Source organism: Sparus aurata, chromosome 6, assembly GCF_900880675.1.
Source record: "Sparus aurata chromosome 6, fSpaAur1.1, whole genome shotgun sequence".
In the NCBI taxonomy this organism is placed as follows: domain Eukaryota; kingdom Metazoa; phylum Chordata; class Actinopteri; order Spariformes; family Sparidae; genus Sparus; species Sparus aurata.
Window position 1 is genome coordinate 18,139,378 of NC_044192.1, and position 27,266 is coordinate 18,166,643.

At 42.1% G+C, this 27,266-nt stretch overlaps 1 protein-coding gene across 1 annotated transcript in view; it reads right to left on the reverse strand.

Moving 5' to 3' along the window:
* The window catches only part of LOC115583474 (guanine nucleotide-binding protein G(i) subunit alpha-2), a 43,253-nt gene that overhangs the window by 5,594 nt on the left and 10,393 nt on the right, over positions 1–27,266 (reverse strand). The window contains exons 2-5 of the mRNA XM_030420356.1: positions 9,676–9,718; positions 8,031–8,172; positions 3,807–3,967; positions 923–1,051 (exon numbers count right to left, since the gene is read on the reverse strand). Of these exons, the coding sequence (XP_030276216.1) occupies positions 923–1,051; positions 3,807–3,967; positions 8,031–8,172; positions 9,676–9,718 (475 nt within the window). The remainder of the gene's footprint in view (positions 1–922; positions 1,052–3,806; positions 3,968–8,030; positions 8,173–9,675; positions 9,719–27,266) is intronic.

A 27,266-nucleotide genomic window follows, 5' to 3' on the forward strand; every position in this document is an offset into this window, starting at 1 on the left:
AGTCAGAATGGAATTTTTCGATATCAAAAACTGAATTTTCACCAGTCTAAATGGTGATGTATTGGTGAACTAGTCAAAATGAAATGAAATAAAAAAAAATCAATTGCTACTATTCAACTGTACTGATTAATTTTTAAAAGGGCTGCCATGCCTATACACTACACAGAATCTGCTTCAGTAGATATTTAAACACTTAATGTATCTACCATACATCCTCTATTAAGAGATGTATCTATACATCCTTTACTATCCCACACATGAGTGCTCAGGCTGGGTCAGGGCATATTTTATGTAAGACCTACAGTGCTGTACTTTTCCACGGAGGACTACACTTATATTTGAGCACTATGTAAAGCTGTGGTTTCACTGAGCGAAGCACGGCAGGCAGGATCTATTCATTTACTCAGCTCGCAGTGCAATCGTGATAATTAAGCTTTTAATTGCTGGTATAATTTGGCGTCTGAGTAGCTGAGTTGCACATTTACAGCCAGGAGGGTCAGTGTCGGAGCTATTAATGTTGAGACCAAAATTAAGTCGAGCAATTTGTTTAGAGCAGGTGTGGAGGAGACTGGGGCAGTGGCGGTGCTGCTTACAGGGCCAAGCTCAGTGAAACTAGGCCCTTCCAGGGGGGACAGCTGCGTATTCTTCATTATTGTTCTGAGCTCTTGTGTGGAAAGGAAGACAAACTGACAAGTGGCAACCAAATAATAACACTGCAGGCATACATCTGAGATGAGTGAACACGAAGGGGGTCATATTACCATTCAGGCTGTTTTAATGTCAAATACACCCTCTTACTGTGGGTGAGCAGGCTGGACTCTCACGTTGGTGCAAATGGCTAAATTTGTATGCATCTATTTTTGTCTCTAAACAATCTGACATCTATTAACAAGTGTATGAGGTCAGCGCTGCGCGGCCTTACTTGAAGTGCAGTTCCTTGAAGGTGAAGTGAGTCTCCACAATGCCGGTGGTCTTGACCCGGGTCCGCAGCACGTCCTGCTGGGTGGGGATGTAATCTGCTTTAGCTATCCTCTCCAGGTCGTTCAGGTAGCTGAGGAAGAGAGAGAAGAGGGACAGGAGAGGGATTTCAACATGGTTTGCAACCTGCAAGAGAGAGACAGAAACTCAACAACAAGCTGTACATACACAGAGGCACACGGACAGACAGGTCAACGATGCACTTGTGATTCATTTACATCAGACGCAACCATCTGACTTTAACTGAGCAGCTCTGAACTGTAATGAACTCCAGCAAATTTGGTGAACTTTCTGCGGAGTGAGTCATATTCTGCTGCATTCGATAATTGGCCGTTAAACTTAGCTTGATGGCTTTTTATTAGGCTGTCTAAGTGCCTTTTAAGGGATTATCCTAAGCTCTTGGGATAATTAAGTTATGACCAAAAGCGTTACGTAGGTTAGACTCCAACACATTGGTGGTTATCCTGCCAGATGTGTGTTTGGGAGAAGTCAGCTCTCATTTCTTTTTTTTGTTAAGTACAAAATAATCTGTAAAACAAACAACAAATCATCGACTTTAAATTTTATATGCTGGAGGGGAGCTGCAGATTCAGGTTTTTGATGCTTTGTTATTGTATTGTTGTCACATGTACAGTAGGATGGTTCATGAGACTGGAGGGTGCTGTACGTTACCCACACATGACATACTCTTGTCCCTGCGACCTGCAGCTGTGTGAGTTGAACACAAACTACTTTGTCACGAAAAACATTCATGAACATTCAAACGCACACCCTGTCTGAGGTTGGAGCAGAGCTGGACCAGGTGTCAAGAGTGTAAATAAAGTCTTTTCAAATCAGTTTGGGATATCAAGGCATCCAGAGTTTTGGGTCACGTCAGACAAGCTGTATGAAGCCATTCACCCTTTTCTTTTTATTGAGAGTGTTTTTTCTGTTTTAAAACACGTCCCATCTACTTGTTGCTGTTTTGCAGTGAAGCTCCAGAAATGTTTTGTGAACTGCGAAACTTCTGCCGACTTTCCTTTGACATGAGGGTGAGCAGACAATGACTGAAATGTAATTTTTGGCTGGACTTATCCTTTAATATTCATTCACTCATCCCTTATCCTCAGCCGCTTATCCCTTTGCGGGGTCGTGGGGGAGCTGGAGCCGATCCCAGCTGACGTTGGGGGAGCGGCGCAATATGCTGAGGTTAAACATTATCTGTTGCTCAGCTCATGTCCTCGCCTGCCGCTGCAAATGTGCTGCTTCTTCCCGGGTTGTGATTTATCCGTCTCGGTTCAGCCGGTATTACATCTCCGGCAATAGATACACGTAATACCTGGGGTAAGGCTCTGTATCTACTGCAGTTACTGGGAGCACATTTTTTTATTATCACTCCGATCTCTGTCTTGCTTTGCTTTACTTTATGCTCGTGGGGAGTGAGATGAGGTCAGAGCATGGGTGCCAAACATTGACACTGCACATTCCCCGTATGGCTGGGCAAAATGTCCTGTGAGACCACTGAGGGATAACCACTACACCTACTACTACTATGTAGGGAGGATTTCTGTGGCAACACGGACATTCTTAAATGATTTGCTAAAGATGATTTGCGGATCAATCTTTAAAGACGATTCGCCTCTGTAAATAGAGGTAATGGGGACACAGTTGCTTGAATAACAGTGTTGAAAAGATGCAGAAATTATGAGTTAACTTTCTCCATTCACAGCTCTTGTCCTTCACTCCCACCCTCCCTGACAGACTGTTGGTCAGTAGGGGAGGGTGGAAGCATCTTCAGCATGTTAGACACAACCTGGCCCCCTCGTAAAACAAGCATTACATCACCGCCCAAGGCCAGCTGGGAGTTTCGGTGGCATGGCCAACCTACGCTTCACGCACAGGAAGCGAGAGATATAACCAGCGTTTCAGTTCTAGGCCCACCGTTCATGCATGTCACGTCCACAGATTCACAGTAATCAACGAACCTACAAAACATGGCAGTGGATAAAAACGCAATAAACGTCTGTGTCATTATTGCAGCCATGAAAGAGTTAACCTCTCCGACTTTTATATAACACCTCCACAATAATAACCTACTTGGGGGATTTATTATCACAGCTATCAATTCTCATTGTTAACTTGGAGGATAATTTTTCCTTGAAGTAAACAATGACTCTCATTTTTTCCCCCCTCCGAGGAAAACTACCCTGCGCGCCGCTTTATCAGGTTACAATATTAAAGAATCAAACGCAGGCAGGGAGAAATAATGACTAAATGGAAGTTATTGGACTATCTTTCCAGTCTCTATAGCTCCCTGGAGAGGTTAGAGACAGGTTTCTCACTGCAGAGAGAGGCTGAGAGGACTGCACCATTAGATCCATCATATCACCCCTAATGGCAGGAATATTTAACAGCCCTTCATATGACATCGGCTTAAAAAATGATTCGGCACAACTATAAACCTAATAGAAACCAACCTAAACTCGTTCCCATAGTTCCCACCTGGTCCCATAGATTCTTTATAATCTTACAAAAAAGAATACTAAAATGCAGGTTTTCAACCGCAAAGCCATTTTCCAAGGTAAGTAAAAACAGGCACTCAGGATGAGAAAAGAGCACATTAGACTGGTGGCTACGTTCGCACACATTTGCATTTATAGTGGTGGAAATCAAAGTCCAGTGTAGTAGGGGCAGTAGAAGAGGATATGTATGGACAATGGCGCAATTGTGAATTCGACAAAAATGAGGAGAGTAAAAACCCCTTTGTTATTTCAGAAATAAAAGCATAAACATGCGCTCGACTTCAAAGTGGGGCCACAGTGTAAAATAACACATGACTTCGCACTCACTATGCAGCGGAGTCGTTGAGTTGGTACTCTCGCGACCGCGTAAAGCAACTCTGTATGCCGCTGTCGCCCCACAATCGCCTGATCACGTTGGCCAGGTCGTCGGGAAGGATGCCCTGCTCCTCGGCAGCTGCAGACAGGGCAAAGAGCTGCTGGGCATCGTCCTGCAGGGGGCGGAACAGACACAGGACAGGACTGTTGGAACGAGAGCTTCACCGGCAAAACATACATGAGAACCGTTACACATCATACATAGATTTGTGTATGGAGAATGATGGATCTCCTTAAGATTACCGTACTACAATACTTACATGCCCATACTGAATGAGACCTAGTTTATGACAACCCCTTCACAAGGATCAGCCGACAGTTAATAACCTTCTCACAAGTTTTGGATTCATAATGATGAATGAATGAAGTCCTGGAGGAGCCGTGTCTGTGAACTAGCGCCGAGGAAGCAAAGGTTATGTTATGATAGCGGCAATATCATGTGATGATGATATCACTGAAACCTATGATAAACTGATGCCAGCCAATCTGGGCCGAGCACGTCTCAGATGTGTGAGATATGTCGGTGTGACTCAGGGAACAGAGCGTGGTTTGATTTCCTGCTGCTTGTCTCCCTGCCTGGTGATTCTCTCAGCTCTCCATCTTCCTGTTGGCATGAAACCAACATTTCTTCCCTTGGCTTAATTCACAATGATTAGTGATATGATAAGATACAAAAAAGCCTTAATTAGTCCTCGCTCTTCCTTCCTTTTTTTTTCGTAGTAGTGGTTCTTCAAGAGAGGCTCTTTCTGTGCACAAGGATTCTGAACATGCATGGGGTCATCATTCAAATAACTTACAGTGATTTACAATGAATATTACATTACATTACAATTTAGGCTGGAAAAGCTGTTCTACTGTTGTGTCTACTGTCTACTTCACTGTCAGGCAGCGGCAACATCTGCGCTCCTCTTGTGGGTTTGTCATGTTTCTTTAGAATTTTAATGATTTTCTTCAGCCGATTGATGTTTTTTTATCTTGTTCTTGGTTAACAATTATTAATTCTGTGGAAGAAAACAGCTCAGTTCCTATGTTTGAAACAAACAAATTATGTGTGTGACTCGATTGACATTTTGTCGCAGTGGCTAGACGGGTGAGTTTGTGCACCAACAATGACAGAGAGATGTTGTTGTTTTCTTTTTCTTTTTTTTTAATCAGCTGCCGGATAATTAGCGATTCATACAGTGAATCTCTCTGAATGTGAATTTGTTTGAACTGGGCCTGCTACCTCGACCAAATGAAACAGCAAATAGCCTGGATGCTGTGTGAGTGTTTTGATTGTGTGGTTGTGTGTGTGCATGTGTGCACACATGCAAAATCTGTGTTTGTGTGTATGTGTGTGAGTGTGTGTGTGCGTGTGTGCGCGTGTGTGTGCGTGTGTGTGTGTGTGTGTGCATTTCTACAGTGCTGCTGTGTGCAAGTATGGACAGGCTAGCGCACTAATTGCTAGTGTGGGAGTGTGTGAGAGTATCGTCACGTACATGCAGCCATTTGACAGATCTGGCAGGGGGGTGGGGGGAAACTCTGCCCACCCCGCTCTAATGACCACAGCAGAGTCCTCAATCCTTCTATTACGGCTTCAGTTACACACGCTGGCTTCACTGTAGAATCAAGCCCACTCCTCCACAGAAGTGAGTTCGGCTGCTGTTCGACCTCACTGACAGACTGTTCGCAGGCTGATAAGTGCTCAGAGACTGGAGCTCTGCCTAAAGCTGAATTCTTCTTGAGGACGGTGTGTTTGTGCGTGTGTCCTTCTGTGTGTGTTTTAATGAATGTGCTGGCGAGGTTCTGTGAATGAGTGTTAATTAGGGCTAAGGCTGATGATTAATTTCATTATTGATTCATCAAATTGAGTTTTTGGAATGATATATTAAGCATTTAAAGGCGCAATATGTAAGAACTGGCCACCCACAAAACTCGTACTCGAAATGAATAGGGGCGGCATGTCACCAGTGTCACCGCTAACTGCTGCGAAATGTTACAGCCCTCAGCTGGTAGGCTCAGTTAGCCGAGCAGCTAGCGGTCCAGACTGTGAACACAATACCAATTCACTGACGTCAAACTGTTCTTCACATTCTGTTGATAATTTTAGCAATATTCTTGATTTGTTTTCACCTTAAATTCTTAAATATTGCACCTTTAATTGATCAAATGTAACAATGATAGTTTTCTGTTTTCTCTCTGTTTTATAAGACGGAAATGTTATGGACAGATCAAAGCTTCCCCAAGGTCCTCATGTGAACAGGGACCTCTCCAGATCTAGGTCACAGGTAATCAGAAGCTACTGGGTGCACCTGTGATGTTCTCCCTCAGCTGGCTGCACTCAGTGAGGTGGCAGACGATAAAAGGTGTCTGCAGTTCACCTGCTCAGTTGGTTGTGTTGTGTTCAGGGAGTTGGCACCCCATCAGTTGGCTCTCTGCGTTTACCCTTTTTGGGTGAAAATCCCAAAGTTGAGTGTATTTGAGAGTTCTTTCTTTTGACCAGTTTCTATACATTTTGTTTGCCCCCAATCAGGTGTTCCCACTACACCTTTGGTATTTGGGTCCAATGTTTTTTGTTCGTCTATCATTTTGATAGAATCAGCGAGTGGCGGCGGGTTTTATTCCCACCGCCACCTTTTAGACACCAAGGGACAAGTTTGCTTTGACCCTTCTGTGATTTGTGCAGTGCTTTGTTAGTTTGCCAACCTGCGACCCCTGTGCTTCAGGTTTTGTTTTCTGGGGAAACGTAACAGTAGTCTACTGATTCGTTGCATTTTTCCAAAATAATCTTGTTTTTTTTTTTTTACTTTACTTTTACTCATCAAGGAGGCTATGTTTTCACCCGTGTTCATTTTGATAGTTGGTCGGTTTTTGTCAGCAGGATTACACAAAAACCACTCAACTGATTTTCGTGGAACTTGGCTGGAGGATTGGTCTCGGCCCAGTATCAACCGATGTTATGTGTCATGTTAGTTGAGACGAAATGGAAAAACAATAATAACAACAAAACTATATGCATCGCAGTTGCTTAAAAAACAGAAATCAGATGATTGTGAGCACCCTGTGAGGTCCTCCCTTCACTGGTGGCAGCCTTCAAAACAGGGAATCAATTTGTGTCGTTGCTGAGATTGTAGAAAGCACAAGGCAAACTAAATGTGCTGTTAAAATGTGTCCTGCCAGCACTTTTGAATAAATCCAATTCCCGTAACAGCCCCTCGTGGCCTGTCTGCTGCTGCAGCAGCTGATGGTATGACTTATTCTACCTTCAGCCTCTTCTCTGTCTATTACAACTTTGTGGAGCGAAAAAGAACAAAGATGGAGGAGGAGAAGTCAAGGACCGTTTCCCTGCAGGTTACAAAGATGGATATGAGTAGAATTACACTGTGTTTTAGTTTCTAGTACTGGCAGCATTTTTATTGCTCAAAAAAGGGCTACTGTGAACATGTGAATGTTGGAAATCACATCATCGCACAGTTGGTTAAAACACCGACAACTGACTGGTGTTACTGACTGAACAGGAACTGCTGCGAGTAAGCATGATTAGAGAAACAAGCCTGTTTTCCCAGGTGCATCACAGCTTAGAAAGAGTCTTTGTGCACTGGGTTTCTCTAGAATACTGATAAGTGAGGGAATAAGATATTTGTTTCAGAGATAATGGGCTCTGCTTGCAACCGTCTTCTTCTTCACTATTATTTTGAGCCCGAAAGAAATAGTGAAAGGGACAAAGTGGGCTACAGCAAGAAAGAAAGAAAGAGAAACTCCTGGGATTTCAGTTCTGGGCAAGCATCAGTCTTGAGGACTAGACCAGATATACAACTGCAAGATGCTGTCGATGGAACAGGCTTTGTTTTGTTGTGGCCCGAGGGGACGTCCTGATCTGATGTGATCTGTACACAGTTAGGAAGGCCGACCGAATTCTGCAGTCTCACACAATGATGGTGCGGTTCAGTCTGCTCGGCTCTCACTCTGTCAAAACCAACTATTTACACACGTTGTTTTTATTAGCAGCTTATTTGCATTTATAGGTTTTCTTGGTCTTGAGCAGGAAAGTAGTCGTTCTTGCTCGTGGTCGAACCGACGCTCGTGGAATCAAATGTTAAGACTTTTAGAGGATGGTAAAAACACATGTAAAGATGTATACAGAAATGCCAGGTTATAACAAATACATTTTGTTTTCGAGTGTTGTCTGTGTCTTACCACTCTGGAGGTGTTGCTGTAGTCTATCTTGAGACTGGCCATGGCTTTAACAATGGCCATAATAGACTGGATGGTGTTACTGTAAACCACTGCTCGGTACTGCTTACACTCATCTTCAGAGTAGCCGTCTTCATGTATGATCCTGAGAATGGCAAAAATAAAAACATGCAACCCCTTTTAAAATGTACATTGACAGATTGGTTACAGTCAGGCTTGCTGTAAACATCCATCTGTCAGTGTTCATTATTTCTTCAATATGGACTATGAATGTAATCCTTTAAACCCGGATAAACAGATTTTCTTTCGAAATGATTCACCATGTTCGCTGCCTTTGTCTGTGTGCCACTTAATCCTGGTTTTCACAGCTGTTTTTGGTTAAAAAAGACACAGATGAAAGAGGAAGGACTGAACCAAAACAGTAAAGTAACACATTTGGGTGTCAAAAGGCAAAACACTTTTAAGCTGAAGAGCAGCTTTTTCTTTTGTCTAAGCACAGTCGCCACCTTTTCCTACCAAAAAGCCCCACAGACATCATGTCAGCATGCTGTGTAGGATGATGCGCAGCAGTGCGGCTTACAAACAGTGAAACGGCCTCAACTCTGCAGCATCCAGTTGATGCAGTATCCTGACTTCACCTCTTGTAATAGTATTACTCTGAACCTGGGTCCGTGCATCCTAACTCCAGATGCAATCATCCGGGCGCCATCTGAATGCGGAGGGAAGTGCAGAAGGAGCACACTGAGATGACCCTACATTAATTCTCAAGTAAAACTGCTTTTAACAGCACATTGGTGGTGATGGTAATGAACAGCAGCAATTTAGAAAGTAAGGAGTGGCCTAATAATTATGCCGTTTACTAACAGGTGTTTTTTCCTAACTTTCTCTGATGTAATGTCGCGCTCACACAGGATACATCGATTTGTAATGTTGCATAACGGCCTAATGTTGTGACTGCTTCTGTCTTGTGGGCTGATTCACTTCTATGCATGCACATGTTAATAACCTGGCTTCAGAAAGCGACAGACTGTTCCTGCTCCAAGCTCATAAAAAATGGATTCAATTCCTGGCTAGCCCAGAGGAATGTGAATAATTAAGCCATTTAGGGTCCTGTGTGTGTGTGTGTGTTTGTGTGTGTGTGTCTCTGTGCGTTCTGATTGGTGCAGAGGCACGACAATATCCTCTTTTACTGCTCATTCCTCTTGTGCTGTGAACGGTAAAAGACAATAACAAACAGGAGAGGAGACAAACCACATGGAAGGAAGCAAATGTTTTACATGGCTTCTGCAAACTATTGAGCTCTAACCTCTGATTATGCGGCTGGTGCCTGGTCAATGTCTTTGCCAAATGCACAAAATAATAAAAATGAGCTATGACAACTTTAGACAAGGAAAAACAGTACAGAACACAAGCTGACACATTAATTATTGTTCTTGTTTTGGGTTCTTTTATGTAACCAGTATTATCATCTTTTCATCAAGAGATATTATGATGAGTTTGTTGTATCATGTCAGCCTGTGGCCAGATTTCCCTCCTGCTTGGCTCCGGCTCTGGCAAGTTCAACAATGGAAACTCTCATTTTGAGGTGCAGAGTCCATCTTTGGTTAAAACAAATAAGAGCGAGATAAAGATTGCTTTTGAAACTTACTTCATCTGCTTTACAATTGTGCTCTTCCCGGACTCCCCAGCACCTGTTGGAACATTAAAAAAGATACAAAGAGTTACAAAGGAAACTCAAGCTGTTGTCTTTGTGAGTGGAATGAAGCTGAACTTTGGCTATGGCTGTTCCGGCTTTGAAAACATGAGCGACCCCGCAACGACCCACAACTCACATCACACCGTGTCCTCTGGGTTGTCTGCTTTGTTTCTGTTTCCATTTTTGAGGACATGATGTACAGATATTCATGAAGACAACCTCCATTCATTGCTCAATGTTGTGTTTATTTTTCACCCTAAAATGAAGAGGGGTGCACGGAAACAAGACTCAAAAGAGCTTTTGCATGTTCGAATCTATAAAGAACACATTGCTTGTGTTTTTCAAAGCTTATAGATAGTATACATAGATTGTTCGCTCTCCAGGCTGCATTTTGTTTGTACTGTTTGTACTTGTGAAAATCAACTTGCAGACACTTAAGGTAGGAAATCAGCTCTGTCAAAGTTATCATCTTATGGCGAAGCAGTTGTAAGCTTGGACCAACTACATCAGAACAGCTAACTAAAGACTTGGCTGCCAAACAGCAAGCTTTTAAATGCAGATAACGGGCAAATTCAAAAAAACCAATTCACTTATTTTGTCTTTGATTTTCTACAAACACACAGCGGCTCATTAATGTCCTAAAAGTCTATGCTCACAGCTCAGCAAACTAGCAATCACAGATGTAAACAACATAGGATTTAAAAAAAAGTGTTTTATGTAGAAGGAAAGACATTGAACAAGTTAGCGGTGTAATATACGAGCTGGTCATCTGTTGAATTCATGCTCAAGATAAAGAAACCCCCTAACTGCAGCTGACACTAGCTAGTTGGCTCAGTCCGGACTGTGAACTCAGCGCAACAGTGGGATAGTTGGTGTTAAAACTAGCGAGGGAGCTGAAGAGCAGGAAGGGCTGGGGCTAGCCGGTTAGCATGCAAACCTCAGCAGATGTCTCTGAAACACAATACATAAACGTCACCATATCAAAAATGTTACTTCTTCACATTCTGACAACATTTTTACATTCTGTATTGAATGTTTTTAACTAAAATTCTTACAAATCGCACCTTTTAATATGACCTCATGTAAACGTACGACACACTGTATGAAAATATAACTTCATCTGCCACAGGGTGCCTTAATTTCTTCTTTTATATTTTTCTGAAAATATCCATGGTCAGTCATCTAAAACCACTAGAATGGGGTTGCTAACTGTAGAGAAAAATACCCACTTAACACCTCAATGCCAGGAAAAGTTCTGTGGATTAAGAAAAGAAGAAGAATTAAGGATCCATTAAGAATTTAAAATTAAGAGCATTAGCACTGATACACCACAAAAGATATCTGTGCGATACAGTGCAGACGTTGTTGTCCACGCAATGACGTAACCGTTGTTATCTCGATGAAACGAATAAGCCTGAGTCTCCGGCACTTCCCTTATGCTTTCAGGACCGTGCCACCTGACCCAGCCCTGCCAACAAACATTAGCCCGGCTCGAGGCTGAAGGAGCAAGTGGGACCCGCGGCTCGGCCCCCTCACGCTGTCAACACTCATCATGTTCGCGCACATCCAGCACTTTTCTGAGAGAGAGGGGGACAAACACAGGGCAGAGGGAGGACTGTAAAAGCAATGTCTGTCTCATGATGATTTGCCGCTAGACAGGCTGGAAGGCAGAAAGGTAGCTAGCTTGGTCTCCAGATAATACACGTCTCAACAACCCAGCCTAAAAAAAATAAGATTTCTTTTTATTTTCTTTTTGCTCCTTTCGTGTTGGAGTATCATACCTGAGTGAATCCTTAAGTAGAATCTTTTTAAACCTCACCTTAACCTACTCAAGATTGAATTATGTAACTGGGCTGCTGCTTCTATTCATTCACCATCCTTTAACTGGGGACCGAGTGTGTCATCACAAGGTTTATGAAGTCTCTTCTGTTAGAATGCCCTCTTCTGTTAGAATCTTGTTAAATGACAAAAGGTGGTTGGTAGAAAGCTAGGAATGCTGGTCTCTCTGCGGACACACACATGCATGAAGGTCACCTTCCTGACTCCAGAATTAAACTCGTTCATTAATATTTCAGGTTTCCCAAAGGGAGCTGAGCAGCAGTGCAAAAAAAAGAAGAGAGCACCTCGCAATTCACACTCAAGGTGTTTTTTCGGAGAAACAAGCAGTGTTGTTGTGCTGCTTCAGGGGAAAACTTTGGAGTTGACTTGATTTTTACATTATTGTGTCATCTTATCGCAGCAGCCAGAGGGGAAGTAAACACTGCTTTATAAACATTATTTCATAATTCATCTTCAGGGCAGAAGTGATCATGAATCATGATCAAAATAAAGGGAATTATCTTTCTTTCTGTGTTATAATGAAAAACATAGCAAAGCTTGGAATATACAAACAAATTGTGGCTGTGTGGTCGGTGCTGAACCAGACACAGTCCGATCCACAGAGGCCCGACCTCACAACACACAGGACTTTAAGGATTCGCTGGTAATGTCCTGGTGCCAGACACAACAGGACAACACACAGGTCATGTGTCCAAGTCTCAATGGTAGGTGATTTTCTAATTTAGCACTGACGACACTTTTGTTGGATCTGTAAAGATCAACAAGTCATTTGTTTTTTGCCAACATCTGTCATTTACATTTTGCCCATACTTGAATTTGATGATCGAAGCCAATTTTGATTTAGAGCCAAAATCGTAACACCCCTCCTCGATGGTTTGGATCCATGTCCAATCATTGGTGGTATCTCGGAGGTTGGAAGTCGGATGTCGGATGTCCAGAGATAGAAGCTAGACAGAACTGTTTGCAAAACTTGGGATTGGATTTTGAAGTCAGGGTTGGTGAGGTTTGTCCGGCTTCAGGAGGCGTTTTAGTTAAAAGTGCCGACTTAGAAGACTTTTTACTTCAAATGGAACCTCCACTGACTGTACTTGTTTACGATACATCCCACGGATGCTTGATCAAATTGGGATCTGGAAGCCAGGTCACTGCCTTGAGCTCGTTGTCCTGTTCCTCCAGTTACTTGTGGGCAGTTTTTCATTGTGGCAGGGCACATTTCCTTGTTGTCGGCGGTATGGCCCTGCCATCAGAGAGCGTATGTGCCCAGAGGTGGTGTACTTGGTCTGCAATGGTGTTTGGGTTGTTAGTGTGTGTGAGGTTAGCATCGACCAAAGGTTTTCCAACAGAACACTGCAATGTAACAAGATGATCCACTCACTTTACCTGTTAGTCCTCATAATCCGTTGGCTGATCAGTGTAAATTCATGATTTTTAAGGTGTGTACCTCCAACACAGACAGAGTCCAGGACACTATACACTACTGCAAATAACAAGCGGAGTGATAGTGAGACAATGATGCTCTGAACACATTGGATAGATGTGTTTCGAGTTTTAAAGTCGGTAAACAGTGTTACTTATTAAATATTTCATGGTGACAAACAAGCAGGATGTGAGTTTATACAGATGGGACGCCGACAAACTTCTGTCTCATCGTTAATTCACAAACAAACACTGAAGACAGTTGCCGCGCTACTCATGGGGGACAAAGAGCTGCTGTACAGGACTAATAAATTGAGCAGGATATTAACAGTTTTATCTACCCAGCAGAGAACATAAACACAATATTGCAAAAACATTTAGCTCTAGTATTTTGGACAAATCTGCGGAATATTCCAAACAGATGTATCCAACGTCGATGAAGCCCTTTGCATCCACAGAGTTGGAGCAGCAATGAGGACTGATTAGTTATACAAAGATCCCTCTGTGTGCTGTGCTGGCAGAGAGGACAAGCTCTTTCTTTTTAGTGTTGTTACAACAGACCCAGGATCACTCTCTGGCAATGAGAAGACAACGGCAGCCCCTCTTTCTGCAACCCCAAATATTCACAGCTCTTCTGAACTGGTTTTTCAGTGAGAACACAACAGTCGGAACATGATTTGCAGCTTGTGGATCAAAAGTGCCCAGGCCCTAAGAAAACAGAACCATCTCTCTGACTATATTTCAATACCCTCAAAGGCCCACTTACATCAATGACAAGTTGGCCGCAGTCTCAGTTAAGCACTGCCGATGACACAAAGTCTCCATTCATAGACTGAGAAGATATCTCGATCTTGGCAAACACACAAACATCCACACATAATCTCACAGTAGATAAGGTCAACCACATGTAAACCAGCCTCATCAATCTGAGCTACAAACAAGCGTGGAGCATCGGGTTATAGCGTGGAGACAGATTGCTGATTCATTGATAAGTTAATTGAAAGAAAATTCATAGCCACAATCTTGACAGTTGAGTACTTGTTCGGGTTATCTATCAGGCAAACAACGTGATGAATCTTTTCTGCTTTAAGCTCCTCAAAACTGCCTCTGTTACGTATCCTTGTCACAATTTCAAAACCTTATTTGAGGGATCGCTGCAAAAGATATGTGTATATTGGCCAATATATTGAAATTTATGCTTCTACTGACACCGGCCCCAAAAAACGAGCAACAGTCAGGCTCTAGTGGAAACCTGGAGGTAAGCAGATTAGCATGCAAGGCTTACCCTCACACACTCTGATGACGACATTTGCCTCACACCAGCCCTGCACACTCACAGATGTGGAAAGTAGAATCCTTGCCTGTGAGTGCAGTGAGATGGGAGTTAGCCTGTCCAAACTGTGTGAGGAGAAATGCCAAAAGTAGAGCAAAAAAAGCAGCGGCGACACCTGACTTTTCATGATCTGTATTTGATCCATTGGCTTTAATTATGAGCTTGAGGCCAGGGTAAGTCACATTGTCTCAGAATAGCTGGGTGCAGCAGGGAGGAGGTAAAGGCTGCTGGTGGTGTAGCTCACAGGGTACAGATTCCCTCAGGAAAAGCTGACACAGTAGCACTTGTACCACCCTGTATGTGTGGAAATACTGAGCAGAGGCAAACCAGCATCTATCCACTACAAAAAGACCCTGTCTGTAATTAATCACAGTATAGAACAGAAAGAGATGGAGGTCGGTGGCGAGAGGAGAAGGCATTCTTATTGATATAGAGTTAAAGAGGACGGATAGGAGAAACTGGCGGTGAAGGTGGAAAAACATAGTGACAATAAGCAAGAGATGGAGGGGGACGATGACGATGCAGAGAAGCTGGGCATGTGTGAGAGGACGGAGCATCAGGGGTGCTTGTTAAGAGAAAAAGTAGTGGGATGAGGACTAACGAGAGTGCTGGATAAATTCATGAATATTCACAGCAGATTTTCTGCCAAATTTGCTGAAAAATTCAGAGTTCACCTGCAAGTACGGCACTGGAGGCTGAGTACGTCACTTTTACAGAGTATTTTACAGCAGAAGGGTTACTGAAAGGCATTAGAATTTCATTAGCAGTCACTCATTTTCCTTTTAAAACTGTAAATCCAGTTTGATACTAGCTTAAGAAAATATAAAGATTGGGTACCAATGAGACATTTTGGAAGGACTGTTGAAGTATTCAGCACTTAATGATCATTCTTCAGAGAGGAAAATATGTCAAGCTCTCATGTATACATTTCACAAGTACCTGTGCATTTACAGTATCACCGACTTGTTTTGATGGCGTTGTCTTTATGATCAGTCCTTAACAGCAACCATGGATCTTAAAATGTCCTATGTCTGTGTGTGCACACACACACTGACACACAAGCAGCACAGATTTATTCCACATGAGAAGTGAGAGTGCTGGATCAGCAGCGGTGTGAAGCCAAACTGCCTCAATTTCCCCTTGGCAGTCTGGTGGTAACATGATTTAGTCTACTGCAGCCGTGCTAGCTCTGTGAGGCTGTGCGCTAAATGCTAACATCAGCATGTTGACAGGATCACAACGAAGATGCTAACATGCTGATGTTGTACAGGTATAACGTTTTAGCATATTGTCACACTGATGTTTGCTACTCACCACTTAAAAAGGGAAATTCCGCACATTTTACACATAAAGTGTGTTCACAGCCCTGCTGGAAAAACCAGCATAGACCAGCACCAAAACACAACATATGCTGGTTTTGTTGCTGGTCTATGCTGGTTTTTCCAGCAGGGAGGTCTACAGCAGTTCTACTGCATACGTAAAAAAAAAGTAGTATAAAACCTTTTGTGGCTCCAGAGGATACTGTATGTAATCTGATGTGGTAACATTGCATTGTGGGTAATGTAGGGGCCAGGTTTTGAAAAGCAGTCATTATTGATACTGCAGAACCAGAGACACCGCTTTTTCCCCTACGCGTACTAGGCTTGATATAACTTTTTCACATAAATGCCCCCCAAAACCTGTGAACACACTTATAATACTAAGTACAGCTGAGGCTGATGGGAATGTTGTTGCTTCACAGATATTTGGTTTACATGGTAGACTATTCATCCTGAGAAGTCATTAATGTCTGTACTAAATCTCCTGGAGTATGTCTAAAAGTTGAACCTTTCAAGGAACAAAAATGTCCACCTCGCTGTGGCGCTCGAGGAAAACTCAAGGATTTATTGTCTTAGACTCACGACTGTCTGTACCAAACTGTGTGCCAATCCATTTAGTAAATGTTGAAAATTTCACTGGATAAAATAAATCATTTACCTGCTAATGTTGTTTGTTGCGAACAAATGCTTAATTGCTCAGGGAGCCCTGAGTGTTTGTAAGAAACAAAATCAATGGCAGTCCAACAAACAGTTGTTGAGATATATTAGTCTAAACTAAATTGATAGACTCATTTACCGATACCACCGTCCCCCACAGCCATGCGGTTAGCAACAAGTCTTCAAACCTGCTCTTTGGATAAGTTACTGCAGCTGAAGAGAAATAACTCAGCAGAGGATCTTTTAAAGAACAAACACACAAACAGGCAACGTCTTACATCAATTCTTCTATTTTAACACAATTTCACAGCTTCCTTGGGAGGCCTGCAGTCACAAGCACCGTGTTTTCACATCTTTGTATCACACAGCCCACTGCCATTGCCTTTCTTCTGCGGGAACATGAACACAGCCAAGCATATGCCAGCGTCATAGGCCATCTATTGTCTAAGTGACTGCCACGGGAGAATGACTCACTGGCCTGGCTGTGACACGATTCCTCCTTTACTCTCATCCCGGCCTAGCTCCCCCCACCCGTCGGTGTCACGACTGTTCACATCGGACCAGCTTTTACAGCCACTTAAAGGTTAACCTCCGCTGGGCATTGATGACACTGAGCGGAATACAAAGCAATGATGCCGCTGCTATTTAAATTGCTGTCGCAGTGTTCAGATGGAGCTGACTGACACAAGCAAACGTGACGTTATTTCATGAGCCATGTCCAGCATTTAGGGTTCTGCCAACATCAGATCATTTCTGTCCTGTTGATGCTCAATAGCATTTGTCAAATCCAAATCCAGTATTGAATGTCATTTTGCCATTGAGTGAAAGTGCAAATAACAATATATTCAAGAACAAAGATTTGCACTCAAGGGTTTTTCACATAATTTTTCGACCTTTTACCGTCTTTTTTTCTTCTCTTGTTTGTAGAAATTTTATCAACTTAAAGCTAAACTTTCATTGGCCATTGTAAACCTAGACTAATATGTATCTTCTCTGAAAACAATGATGGTCACAGTCCTCTCATTCACAACCAACAGACGCCACACCCCTGTCCCACATCCCAGCACATTCTTTTTACACAAATGTTGATTTGGCTCTGTTACAACCTTTAGAGTCAGAACAGCAATTTCCATCTTTGTACCTCACAGTGAGGACAGAACAGTGAGGCAGAAAAAAACGTTGGTCATTGCAAAAACTGGGAAAACACACCAAACCAAACCGATTACTGTAGATGTGAAAGCACCCGTATGGCCTTTTTTTTTTTCCATTACATCTGCTGGCATTGCTCTACTCAGTTTGACTGAGCCCATCAGCCCAGCGCGGCAGGGATTGGCGTTTCCATTACATGACGGACGTGCTTGTCCTGAGTAGTGGTTGGTAAACACTCCTTCTCGCTGAAGGATTTAATACTGAAAAACGACACAAACAAAGCTCCATTAATTCTGTGGCAAACGCATTACATTTTTTAAATTATTTAGTTATTTAAAAGTGTTGTGATGGAGGAAAATCAGGAAATCCTGCTTTCACAAGGGACATCGAGTAGGGACTAAACTAAAAACACCTTTCTTTTAGGTGTCCTTCACAGACATGAGTTGAGTCTGACAACACAGACTGGTTTGATGGTCGTGACGACCCCCTTCTCGCTGGGCTACTGGGCATGTTAGAGTGTGTGCAAGTTAATCCAAGACACTAAATGGACCTGTTTTTTAATCTTTATTTTATTTTACAAAGCAGCTGGTTCTACTCCATCGTCCTCAGCCAGAAGGCTGTTATTTACGGCTTCCTCTTTCCTCTAACTAGCCTGAAATCAAGCCTTTCTCCATCCTCCTTTTATTGACCTGCAGATAGCGGCAGTCTTTCAATTATTTCATGCAGCTTCAGGCTGCCAGGAGGGAACAAACACCTAGTTTAGCTTGCTGTATCACCACATCCAGGCTACACACAGGTGTTTCAGGCAGCCAAGAAGCCAGGCAGCCGCATCCCTCCCAACCCCCTCCTATTTGAAAACCCTTTTCACATGCAGAAAAGGAAAGCGATAGAGGAATTTTACATGGCTGGATACGGTACAGTATGTTATCGCCTGGAGTGGAAAAGTAGGTCATCAGCCTCACAGGGAGCAGTGGAGCGTCACTGCGTTGCTCTGCAGTACCACAGTCTGAATGTACAGCCTGTACATGTTCACACTGTTTAATCCTGTGTTCTGTATGCTCACAAGCAGTATTGGCACATTTATGTGACCTGGATGCTTAATATATACTCTGCATTTCTACGTTCAAAACTGCCAATGAGGATCCCAAAGCTACTGCATTATTCTTAAAAAAAAAAATCAATGCAGCACATCGAGCTGAACATTACGTTTCAGACGCCGAAGACGCAAAAGTGTCAGAAAACAGCGTTTTGTGTGTCGTTTAGCTTATGCTGGATTCACTTCTGCGGCTACAGCGCGTACCACTGACGGCAAAGCACATGAAAAAAAAATATGTTTTAAAAATGGCTCATGTCGTCAGTCGGGGGGGGGGGAACAAGAGGATCAGGAGAGAAACAACAGAGAGACAAGTGGAAACTCATTCTGATGCATGAAAATCAACAACAGCACACAGTGAGAACAGCAGACAAACACGAGAGAGGCTGTGGCATGACATGAAGATATGTTTGCAGTGCAATCAATCACTGCTGCCTGAGGAAGAGCGCCGAGCTTCTGAGAGGAGCAGACACACTTCATTACTTCCTTTTTAACGAAGCGGGCGTTTCTCTACTCCTAATCCATTTAGACCTCAGTGCATCCTTCAGCACCACCAACTATCCTGTTTTAAATGAATGCTCATGAGCAGTGGGTGGGTGTCGGCGGCACTGCTCTCGACTGCTTCATGCCTTTCCATCACAACCTTCTCGGTCACTCTTGGCAACTCATATCCTCCTCCTCCTCCTCAGCAAACGCCACACATGTCGTGCCATGGGCACCATTATTTGTCCACTTCATTTCTTCTCTACATGCTCCCCCATGGCGGGCTAAAACACAAAATGCTCAATTTTTCACTGCTACGCCAAGCGATGCCTGACTGCGTGTCCTCTTAAAAGCCAATGATCCAGCTCCTCTAGACATTTTAAGAGTGACTTCATAATGTGCATGCTGGGTGCCTTAAAATTGATTACCTCCCAGCGACATCAAGTCTGAAGTAATGCATTTGCCCTTTTCCATAGCATAGAGGCAACAGTCCGGTTCCAACTTTGGAGCATTTATTCTTTCATAGTTCACATCCTTAGCTTGTACTGGAATGGAACAGTCAACACCTCACTGACCCAATTTCATCTGTGCTGCACTTATTCCTTTGCAGATCTATAATCGCTAGTAAACTTAAATTCAATGAGGCTCTATATAAGAATGTGTAGCAATTTATACACCACATCACTGTGTGCATTATTTATGCTTTGAGGCTATATTGGCATGTAAGAATTAATTCAGCATTATTAGACATGCTGACTCAGGTGTGTGCGAGCTGACCAATCAGAGCACACTGGGTATTCAGGGAGGAGAGCCTTAAAGAGACAGCGTTTCAGACAGAGGGGGAATACGGAGCTGCAGCACTGGACAGTATGAGAAAACTGATGTGTTTTTGGTTTTTTTTAGCATTAAAGCATGTAAATCTATTCCAGTAGTAGCTCTTTTAAGCTCTGATGAGGGTGTAACGTCCGGTTAAGCACTACTTCGCAGCAGTTTGTAGCAACCAACAGGGCATTACAAAAACAAACTCATAACAGTGAGCCTTGCTGCACTTCATCGGTACGTCTGGTGCACTTTCAGCTGAGCTTTCAACATCTTATGCTCGCATGCTTGCACGTAATGGTAAATGACTTTGCTTCAGGACCTCTTGCTGTCTGCCAGTCCAGTAAGATCTTGTTTGGACCATTAGCTCCAAGGGAAAATATGTGGCTCTTATTGGCTTACTAGATGTTTGGCAGAGGCATTAGCTTCAATGTCGAGTGTTTTTAATCCGACTTTGAGACTCCTTTCAAGGTATTTTTAAAAATATGTTCATATAATTTCTCCGATATGGTACCTATGAGTTTCAGTCCCAATACTTTGGACATGCTTTGAGGAGTAGAGACATAAAAAGCTTACTTAAAAATAAGTCAAGCTTCTCAAACGTTAAACACAAGCTGCCATATAAAGAAATGTTATAATATCACTTTATCATTTTAAATAGAAACCATGAAATCAAAGTATAAGTAAACAAGTAAGCACATGACTGTTTGTTAAACATTTGGTCTGTAGAGTCAAGTTTCCTGTTGTTACAATTTAAGGCCAAATTAATTTGCATTTCCAAAAATAAGGTGTGGTGCTGGAAAGCTTTAAAAATGTCTCATCATCTGCTTCTTTCATAGCCTGTAACAACAGTCAGCTCCCTGTGATGAAGCACAGGTAAATCCCTCAGGTAAGGCCCTGCATACGCTGGAGTAAAAAAAAGCAGTGAGCCGCAGAGATAATTTGACATGGAAATAGTTAGAGGCAGATTTACTTGGAAAGCTTTCTGACACTGATCTGGTCATTATCTAAATCCTTGGCTCAGACAACGGAGGCAGGGTGCAAAATGTTTTGCTCTTCAAGAGAAGCTTGTGCACAAATTGACACTCACTCACTCAGCCTCATTCATTTTAGCCTCGCTGAGCCCCGTCCTTTTAGCTCTGGGTGCGCCCCTCACTCTGGGAACCAGCGGGCATGGGTAACAGAATCTGATTGTTTTCTTGCTTATTTTTTCTTTAATAAAAGGCTTTTGCACTTATAAGTAGCTCAAGATTTATTTATTTTTATTGGAGGCATTAATTAGTTTACAAGGTAAACACAGACATTTCCAGGATAGCACCAAATTGCACAAATTTTATACGCTTATTTTTTTGTATTTTATTTTAAAGTTGTTTAAAATCACCCAGGTCATTTAGAACAAAATCAATATGTACTCAGTCTTGCCAGAGCCCCTATCAATTACACTAATCAAGTGAATGCATATCGATTGCCAATAACACTTGACATGCGGGAGCATGCTGAAATGGAAAAACTGTTTTTTCTACACAGTTCAGTACCCTATCGAGGAGTAGGCAGGCAATCTAAATAAGACATTTTAGTGTTGGTTTGAAACAAGGAAATGGTGGATATCTGAGCCACTAGTCGGGAGGTTTTTAAATTATTAAAAATATTCAAAGGAGACATTTTATGCTAATTTTCAGGTTAATAATTTTATTTTGGGTTACTGCTGAAAGAAGTTTACATCCTTTAGTGCTAAAAAAACAGTTGTCTTAGATTGTCCAGTGCTGCAGCACTTTGTCCCCTTTCATCTGTGAAAAACTCAGTTTTAGCTCCTGTCTCTTTAAGGCCCCTCCTCCCGAATGCCTGTTCTGATTGGTCAGCTCACACATGCCTGAGCCATCACTGCTAACAACAACAGAGCAGCTGTGCTATATCAATTCTTACATGCCAAACAAGCTGCGATAGGCATGAACTATGCAAATCCTTGACTCTGTGAGATGGTGTGATGTCTCAAAGTCACAAAAATGAACGTGGGACAACCGTCGGGGCGTTTCATGAGCAGGGTTTTCTGTGGGAGACAGGAGCTTCTGTTGGTTTAGACTTTGACCTTTTTTAACTTTCAAGATCTTTTACACTCAAATAGATATGAAACACCGAAGGAGAGGAATTAACTGAAAAAGCACAATGAGTTTCCTTCAATGTGGTGTAGTTGCCAGTTAGACGAGGTTATACCAAGATATTAATATCCTTCCTTAGACCATAGACAAAACAGAAGTCAGTCTAGACTAAAGCATCTCTTATACACAGTATGTCATACTATAAATAACAGGAAATCCAGAGAGCACTGACACATATATCTTCTTCTCCTCCTCTTCTTTCTCCTCTTCCTCTCTTTCAATCAGGCCCCCTTCTGATAGACCACTGGCCCCTGGGACCATCTACCTATTCAGGGTTCCTGCTGCCTTGAAATACTGATGGATCTGGATTGTCACACCCTGGGCTCCGCTGGATCGCTCACCTCTGTTTTTTCTCATATCTATATTTCTGTAAATCTTGATGCCTCTCTCTGTCTATTACTAATTATCTGTGTGGCCTGCCCTCTTCCAGGTCACCAGGGTGGACAGGAGGTCATGTGGCTCGGCCACCACTTGGTGATGCCTCGTCCTGCTCAGTCGTCTCCTGGATCCACTCACTTTACATATAATTTGTATCAGACTTTCTGTTAATGTAACTTGTGAACTGTGATTCTTTGCTCTTTTATGTACACTTGACATCTATTGCATGTCTGTCTGTCCTGGAAGAGGGATCTCTCCTCTGTGGCTCTTCCTGAGGTTTCTTCCAGCATTTTTTTTTACCCTGTTAAAAGGTTGTTGTTTTTTTCCATCAATATGGCAAGTTTTTCCTCACTCGAATCCAGGGTCTAAGGACAGAGGATGTTGTTCACTGTACAGATTGTAAAGCCCAGTGAGGAAATGTGATTGCAATTTTGGGCTATATAAATAAAATTTGATTTGATTTGATAAATATTTTGAACTGTAAAATGTCTCGCTCAGCTCTACTCGCTCACAATTACTGAGTAAAAAGAAACCTCATTAAAATGCCAATATGACATCACAGTATGGTTTACTCTTTAGTATACACTTTCTCCAGTACTGGTTGGTGTGTGGTCAGATGTATTATTCATGCAATATGTGCAGTTGCAATCACAGGAAATGTATTTAATGTATTCAGTTCACAACAGATGCCACCTACTGCCCCCCAAAAGCCCAGACAACTGTCAAATTAAGCTTAAAGGAAGGATAACTTGTGTTCAGGGATAGAGGCGTGAAAATTAGATCCATGCCTCAGCAAGAAACCACAGACGCATTTTGTCTTCCTCTGTCAGCATCAAAAGCTCACTCTCTCTTCACAGAGTCTCCCTTACAAGATGTGTCTCCAACAGAAACACAGGCCTTGTCTGTATGAGATTCATATACTTCCAATGTACTGTAAATCCATGTATTCTGGCAGCGATAATCAAAAGTAATTCCGCTTCTTTTTAAATCTGGCTGAGACTGGTTGTTCCCTTTGTGGAAACAGAAGCTTCTCAAGTGTTGGTCTCCTCTTCCCGATCACTGACTTATTAGGAGATTAAAATGTAACTAAAACAGCTAGGAAACTAAAGCCTGTATGAAATACAGACTTTATGTTGAAGTGAAGTTGAGATCTATTGCTTCCCTACCTTCTTCTCTTCTCTCCACTGATCAGTCCACTGTTCCTGGACAGCAATACCTCACGTAACAGGGCAGAACAGCTGGTGTTTGCCTGGCAGTCACACTGCTTACTGTCTCACCTCCCTATGGTTCTGGATACCGTCATGTCGGCTTACTCTATGAACACACACATCAGAAAGCAGCTGAGACACCAGGAGTGTCGGGCAGTTGCTGCAGTGCTAAAAGGATCCCATATAACCATCCCGCATTCTGTTGGCACACCAAATTGTCAGTGGCACATTGAAAAAACAGCAGCCGTGCTTATGTTTGTATATGCAGAGACTACATGCAGAAGTTATATACATTTGGCCAGTCAAGGAACAAAAGGTCTTAAAAATGGCTATCTGGTAATGCATGGTTTAAATTTTCCATGAAGGTGAGTGTTTAAAAACCAGGAGGTTTACAAACCCTGTATACCCTGTTCTTGTCATTTCCCATTGTTCCCATTGTGACCATGATGTGCTTACTGTGCGCTGGTAGTTGGTACTGCGAATCAAAATGGGCTATTTTGCCACTTTCAGCTGGAAAACATCTCTACATGTTGGTAAATGGAGGTCAGGACTGGCAGTGAAATGAGGGGTGGCCTTGCATGTGCATGCACTGGATTAGTTGCCATGGTTACACCACGGCATTGCCTCACCAAAACTAAATTGCGAGCATCAACACATTTACACGTTTGCGTGGGCCGAAAGTAGAAAAAAATACTTTAACAGCGCGGACTCATTCAGTAACAGCTTCGTCTGTGCTCTGTTCTTAACCTCAGCTTGTTGTGTTTGTGAACTTGAAGTCAACAGTGGAGCGATAAAGACAGAGACTAAGAAGACCAAATTCCTCTTCTTGTGATTGTCAGCTTTACTTGAAATGGTCATTTATTTTTTTGTTACCGAATGACTTATGACGACTTCTTATTCAAGGCTGTCACACTCACAAAAACGCTTAAAGGTCTCTTCGTGCTGACACTTAATGTGCTTACAAAGTTGATGAGCATGACTCAGACTCTTGACTATCCAGGCAGACTAAATAAGTATCCAGTAAAAGCAGTGCATAATGGAATATGCAGAACTACTCAACACAATGAAATGTTAGTGTCAGTGAGACTCCATTACTGTTTCAGTGATATTTTTTTTCTCCTGATTAATGGATTATCTATTTAGTATGTAAATGTCAAATTTGAAAGCAAAGTATGTATCAGAAATCTTGCTTTATTTTAAAGTGACAGTAAAGGTTTCAATCTGTGTCTGTTGTGCTTCTTAAACAGCAGAAGAAAGTGCAAAAAGAAAAAGCAGGGAATCCTCACATAAAATTGTTTTAATTACAATAGTCAATCATTGAAGGTCAAGGAGAACACTAGAATTGGCCACCTGTCAAATTCATATTTTGAACGAAGAGGTGTCATAACACCAAAGTAACCTCTAACTGCTGCGATCTACAGTTGCCATTAGCTAGTTAGCTCAGTTAGCTGTGCAGTTTGTGGTCCGTACTGGAAGTTCACTCTTGACCTGGACAAGACAGCCTAGCTGGTTAGCATGCTAACTTCTGTAGACACAATACACAGTCGTCACAACATCAACTCGTTATTTTAAGCAAACTTTTTCATGTTTTCAACGGCAATTTTTACATATTGTACCTTTTTAAAGGAATATTTTTATCCTTTCGGAAATGCGATTATTAATTTTCTTAGAAGAATTAGATGAGAAAATAGAGACCACTTGTTTAATAGAGAGCACTATGTTTGTGCTGTAAATACGAAGCTACAGTCAGCAGTTGTTAGCTTGACAGAAAGACAGAAAACAGGGGAAACAGGTAGTCTGGTTCTGTCAGATGTGCAAACTCAAGGCTACCAGTACCTCTATAGCTTGCTAATTAACTTGATTTATCTAGTTTGTTTAACAGAAGCAAAGAAAGGTGTAAAAACAACAATTAAAAGTTTAGTTTTAGCCACTTCCCCCTAATTCCAGTCTTTACGCTGGGTGCTAAGCGAACCCTCTGCTGGTTCTAGCTTCATATTTAGTGTACAGACATGAGAGTAGTATCAACTCCGGCAGGAAAGCAAATATTTATTTAACCATGACACAAAAGATAAACTGTCACCATAATATCGTCGTATTTACAGATTATTTGCCCTTTATGCAAATCTACTGTGCATGTTTGTTTACTCAACATATCATGTCACCTCACTGTAAAACATGCTTCATATTGCTCGCGCTGGGACGCACGCTGTGACAAGTGGAGGGTTCGGACCACTGACACGCTTAACAAACCTTCCACGATTTATCGAGCATGTGTGTTTTTTTGGCGTTTAACTACTTTGACTTAAAACTTAAGCTATCCATTCATCTGGACAGCAGGGCCCCTGTGTGCATTCGACCTCATCTGAATTGTATCTGGCGATGCTGGAGATCAATAAACTATTAACTGTAATCGTGACATGTTTAAGGGGGAGCACTGAAGGAAGCAAGTCACTGGTTACATTCACGTCTCACGTAACTCACAGCAAAACCACAAAGGGTAGTTAAATTGACACAGGCGAGTCTAACTCAGTTTACGAATACATCCATAAACAACAGTGTAGCTCTGAAGCACAGTTAACAAGCCAATTAAGTAGTGACTGGACAGTCCTACCGACTATATGATGAGAGAAACAGGCAGAAAAAATGCATCAGGCTGGATCAATAGATAATACAAATGGATGACAGTAAACAACCTCTTTGCAATTATAATAATATCTATTTCTAAACCTACATTTCTGCCTCTAGCCAAATGTAGTTGATAATCAGAAGGAATAATGCCTGTTTAATGACATTCAAATCTTACTCCAGCACTGGATGGTTATGAATTACTGCCAAATCAATTCAGTCTGGATGCAACCAAATAAGGTCTCCCACAAGATCTTTTTAAACAAACTAGAGCAATTAAAAATGTGCTTGACCAGATTATGTTTACACTATCTAAAGAGACAGAGGTAAGACATGCGCGTTTCAAGCACACACTTAACAGACGGGCATCCTTCCTTTAGGCTCTGAGGTACAAATGCTGGGAATACTATTTTTTAAAACATCACAAGATGCAGAATTCGTATTTTTTACCAAAGTAAAGTATTTTTGTTCAGCTGACATTGGCCAACTAACAACCACAAACTGATGACATTTAGGTGTTTATCTCAAGGGAGTCTATCAGAACTATCTTTCTTGAAAGCACCTATCTGCTTCAACTGAAAAACGCTGACACTTTTAATTTCAAGCTACATAAAGAAACCTGATTCAGGGTTTGTAAGAAGTGCTTGCTTAGACACTCACTGAGTTACTGTATGAGTTTTTTGTGACGGCGTTTAAAACAAACTATAAACATTCTGGGAAGGCTGAATCTGAGATTTGCTCAGAAGGAACTAATGATGCCCCGCGGTGGCAAGAAATATCCAGGTCGCAGTCAGGTGGTGCTTACTGATTTTTATCTTCACAACATAAAAAGAGCAACACTTTCATGTTGTTGCTCTTTCGGCTGTTGGATTAAACTTTTAATGACTTGGGAAACTTTGTCAGATTGTATTCATGATCCTTCTCGCTGTTCTTTTTAGATTATGACAGGAAAATGATTTTTACAATCTTTTTTTTCCACAGTGCGGTAAACAAAGAATAACGCATCTACTAAAACTTTGATTTTAAGCTGTTTTGACAGGCGTCAACCTTTCCCTGGAAAAACATCAC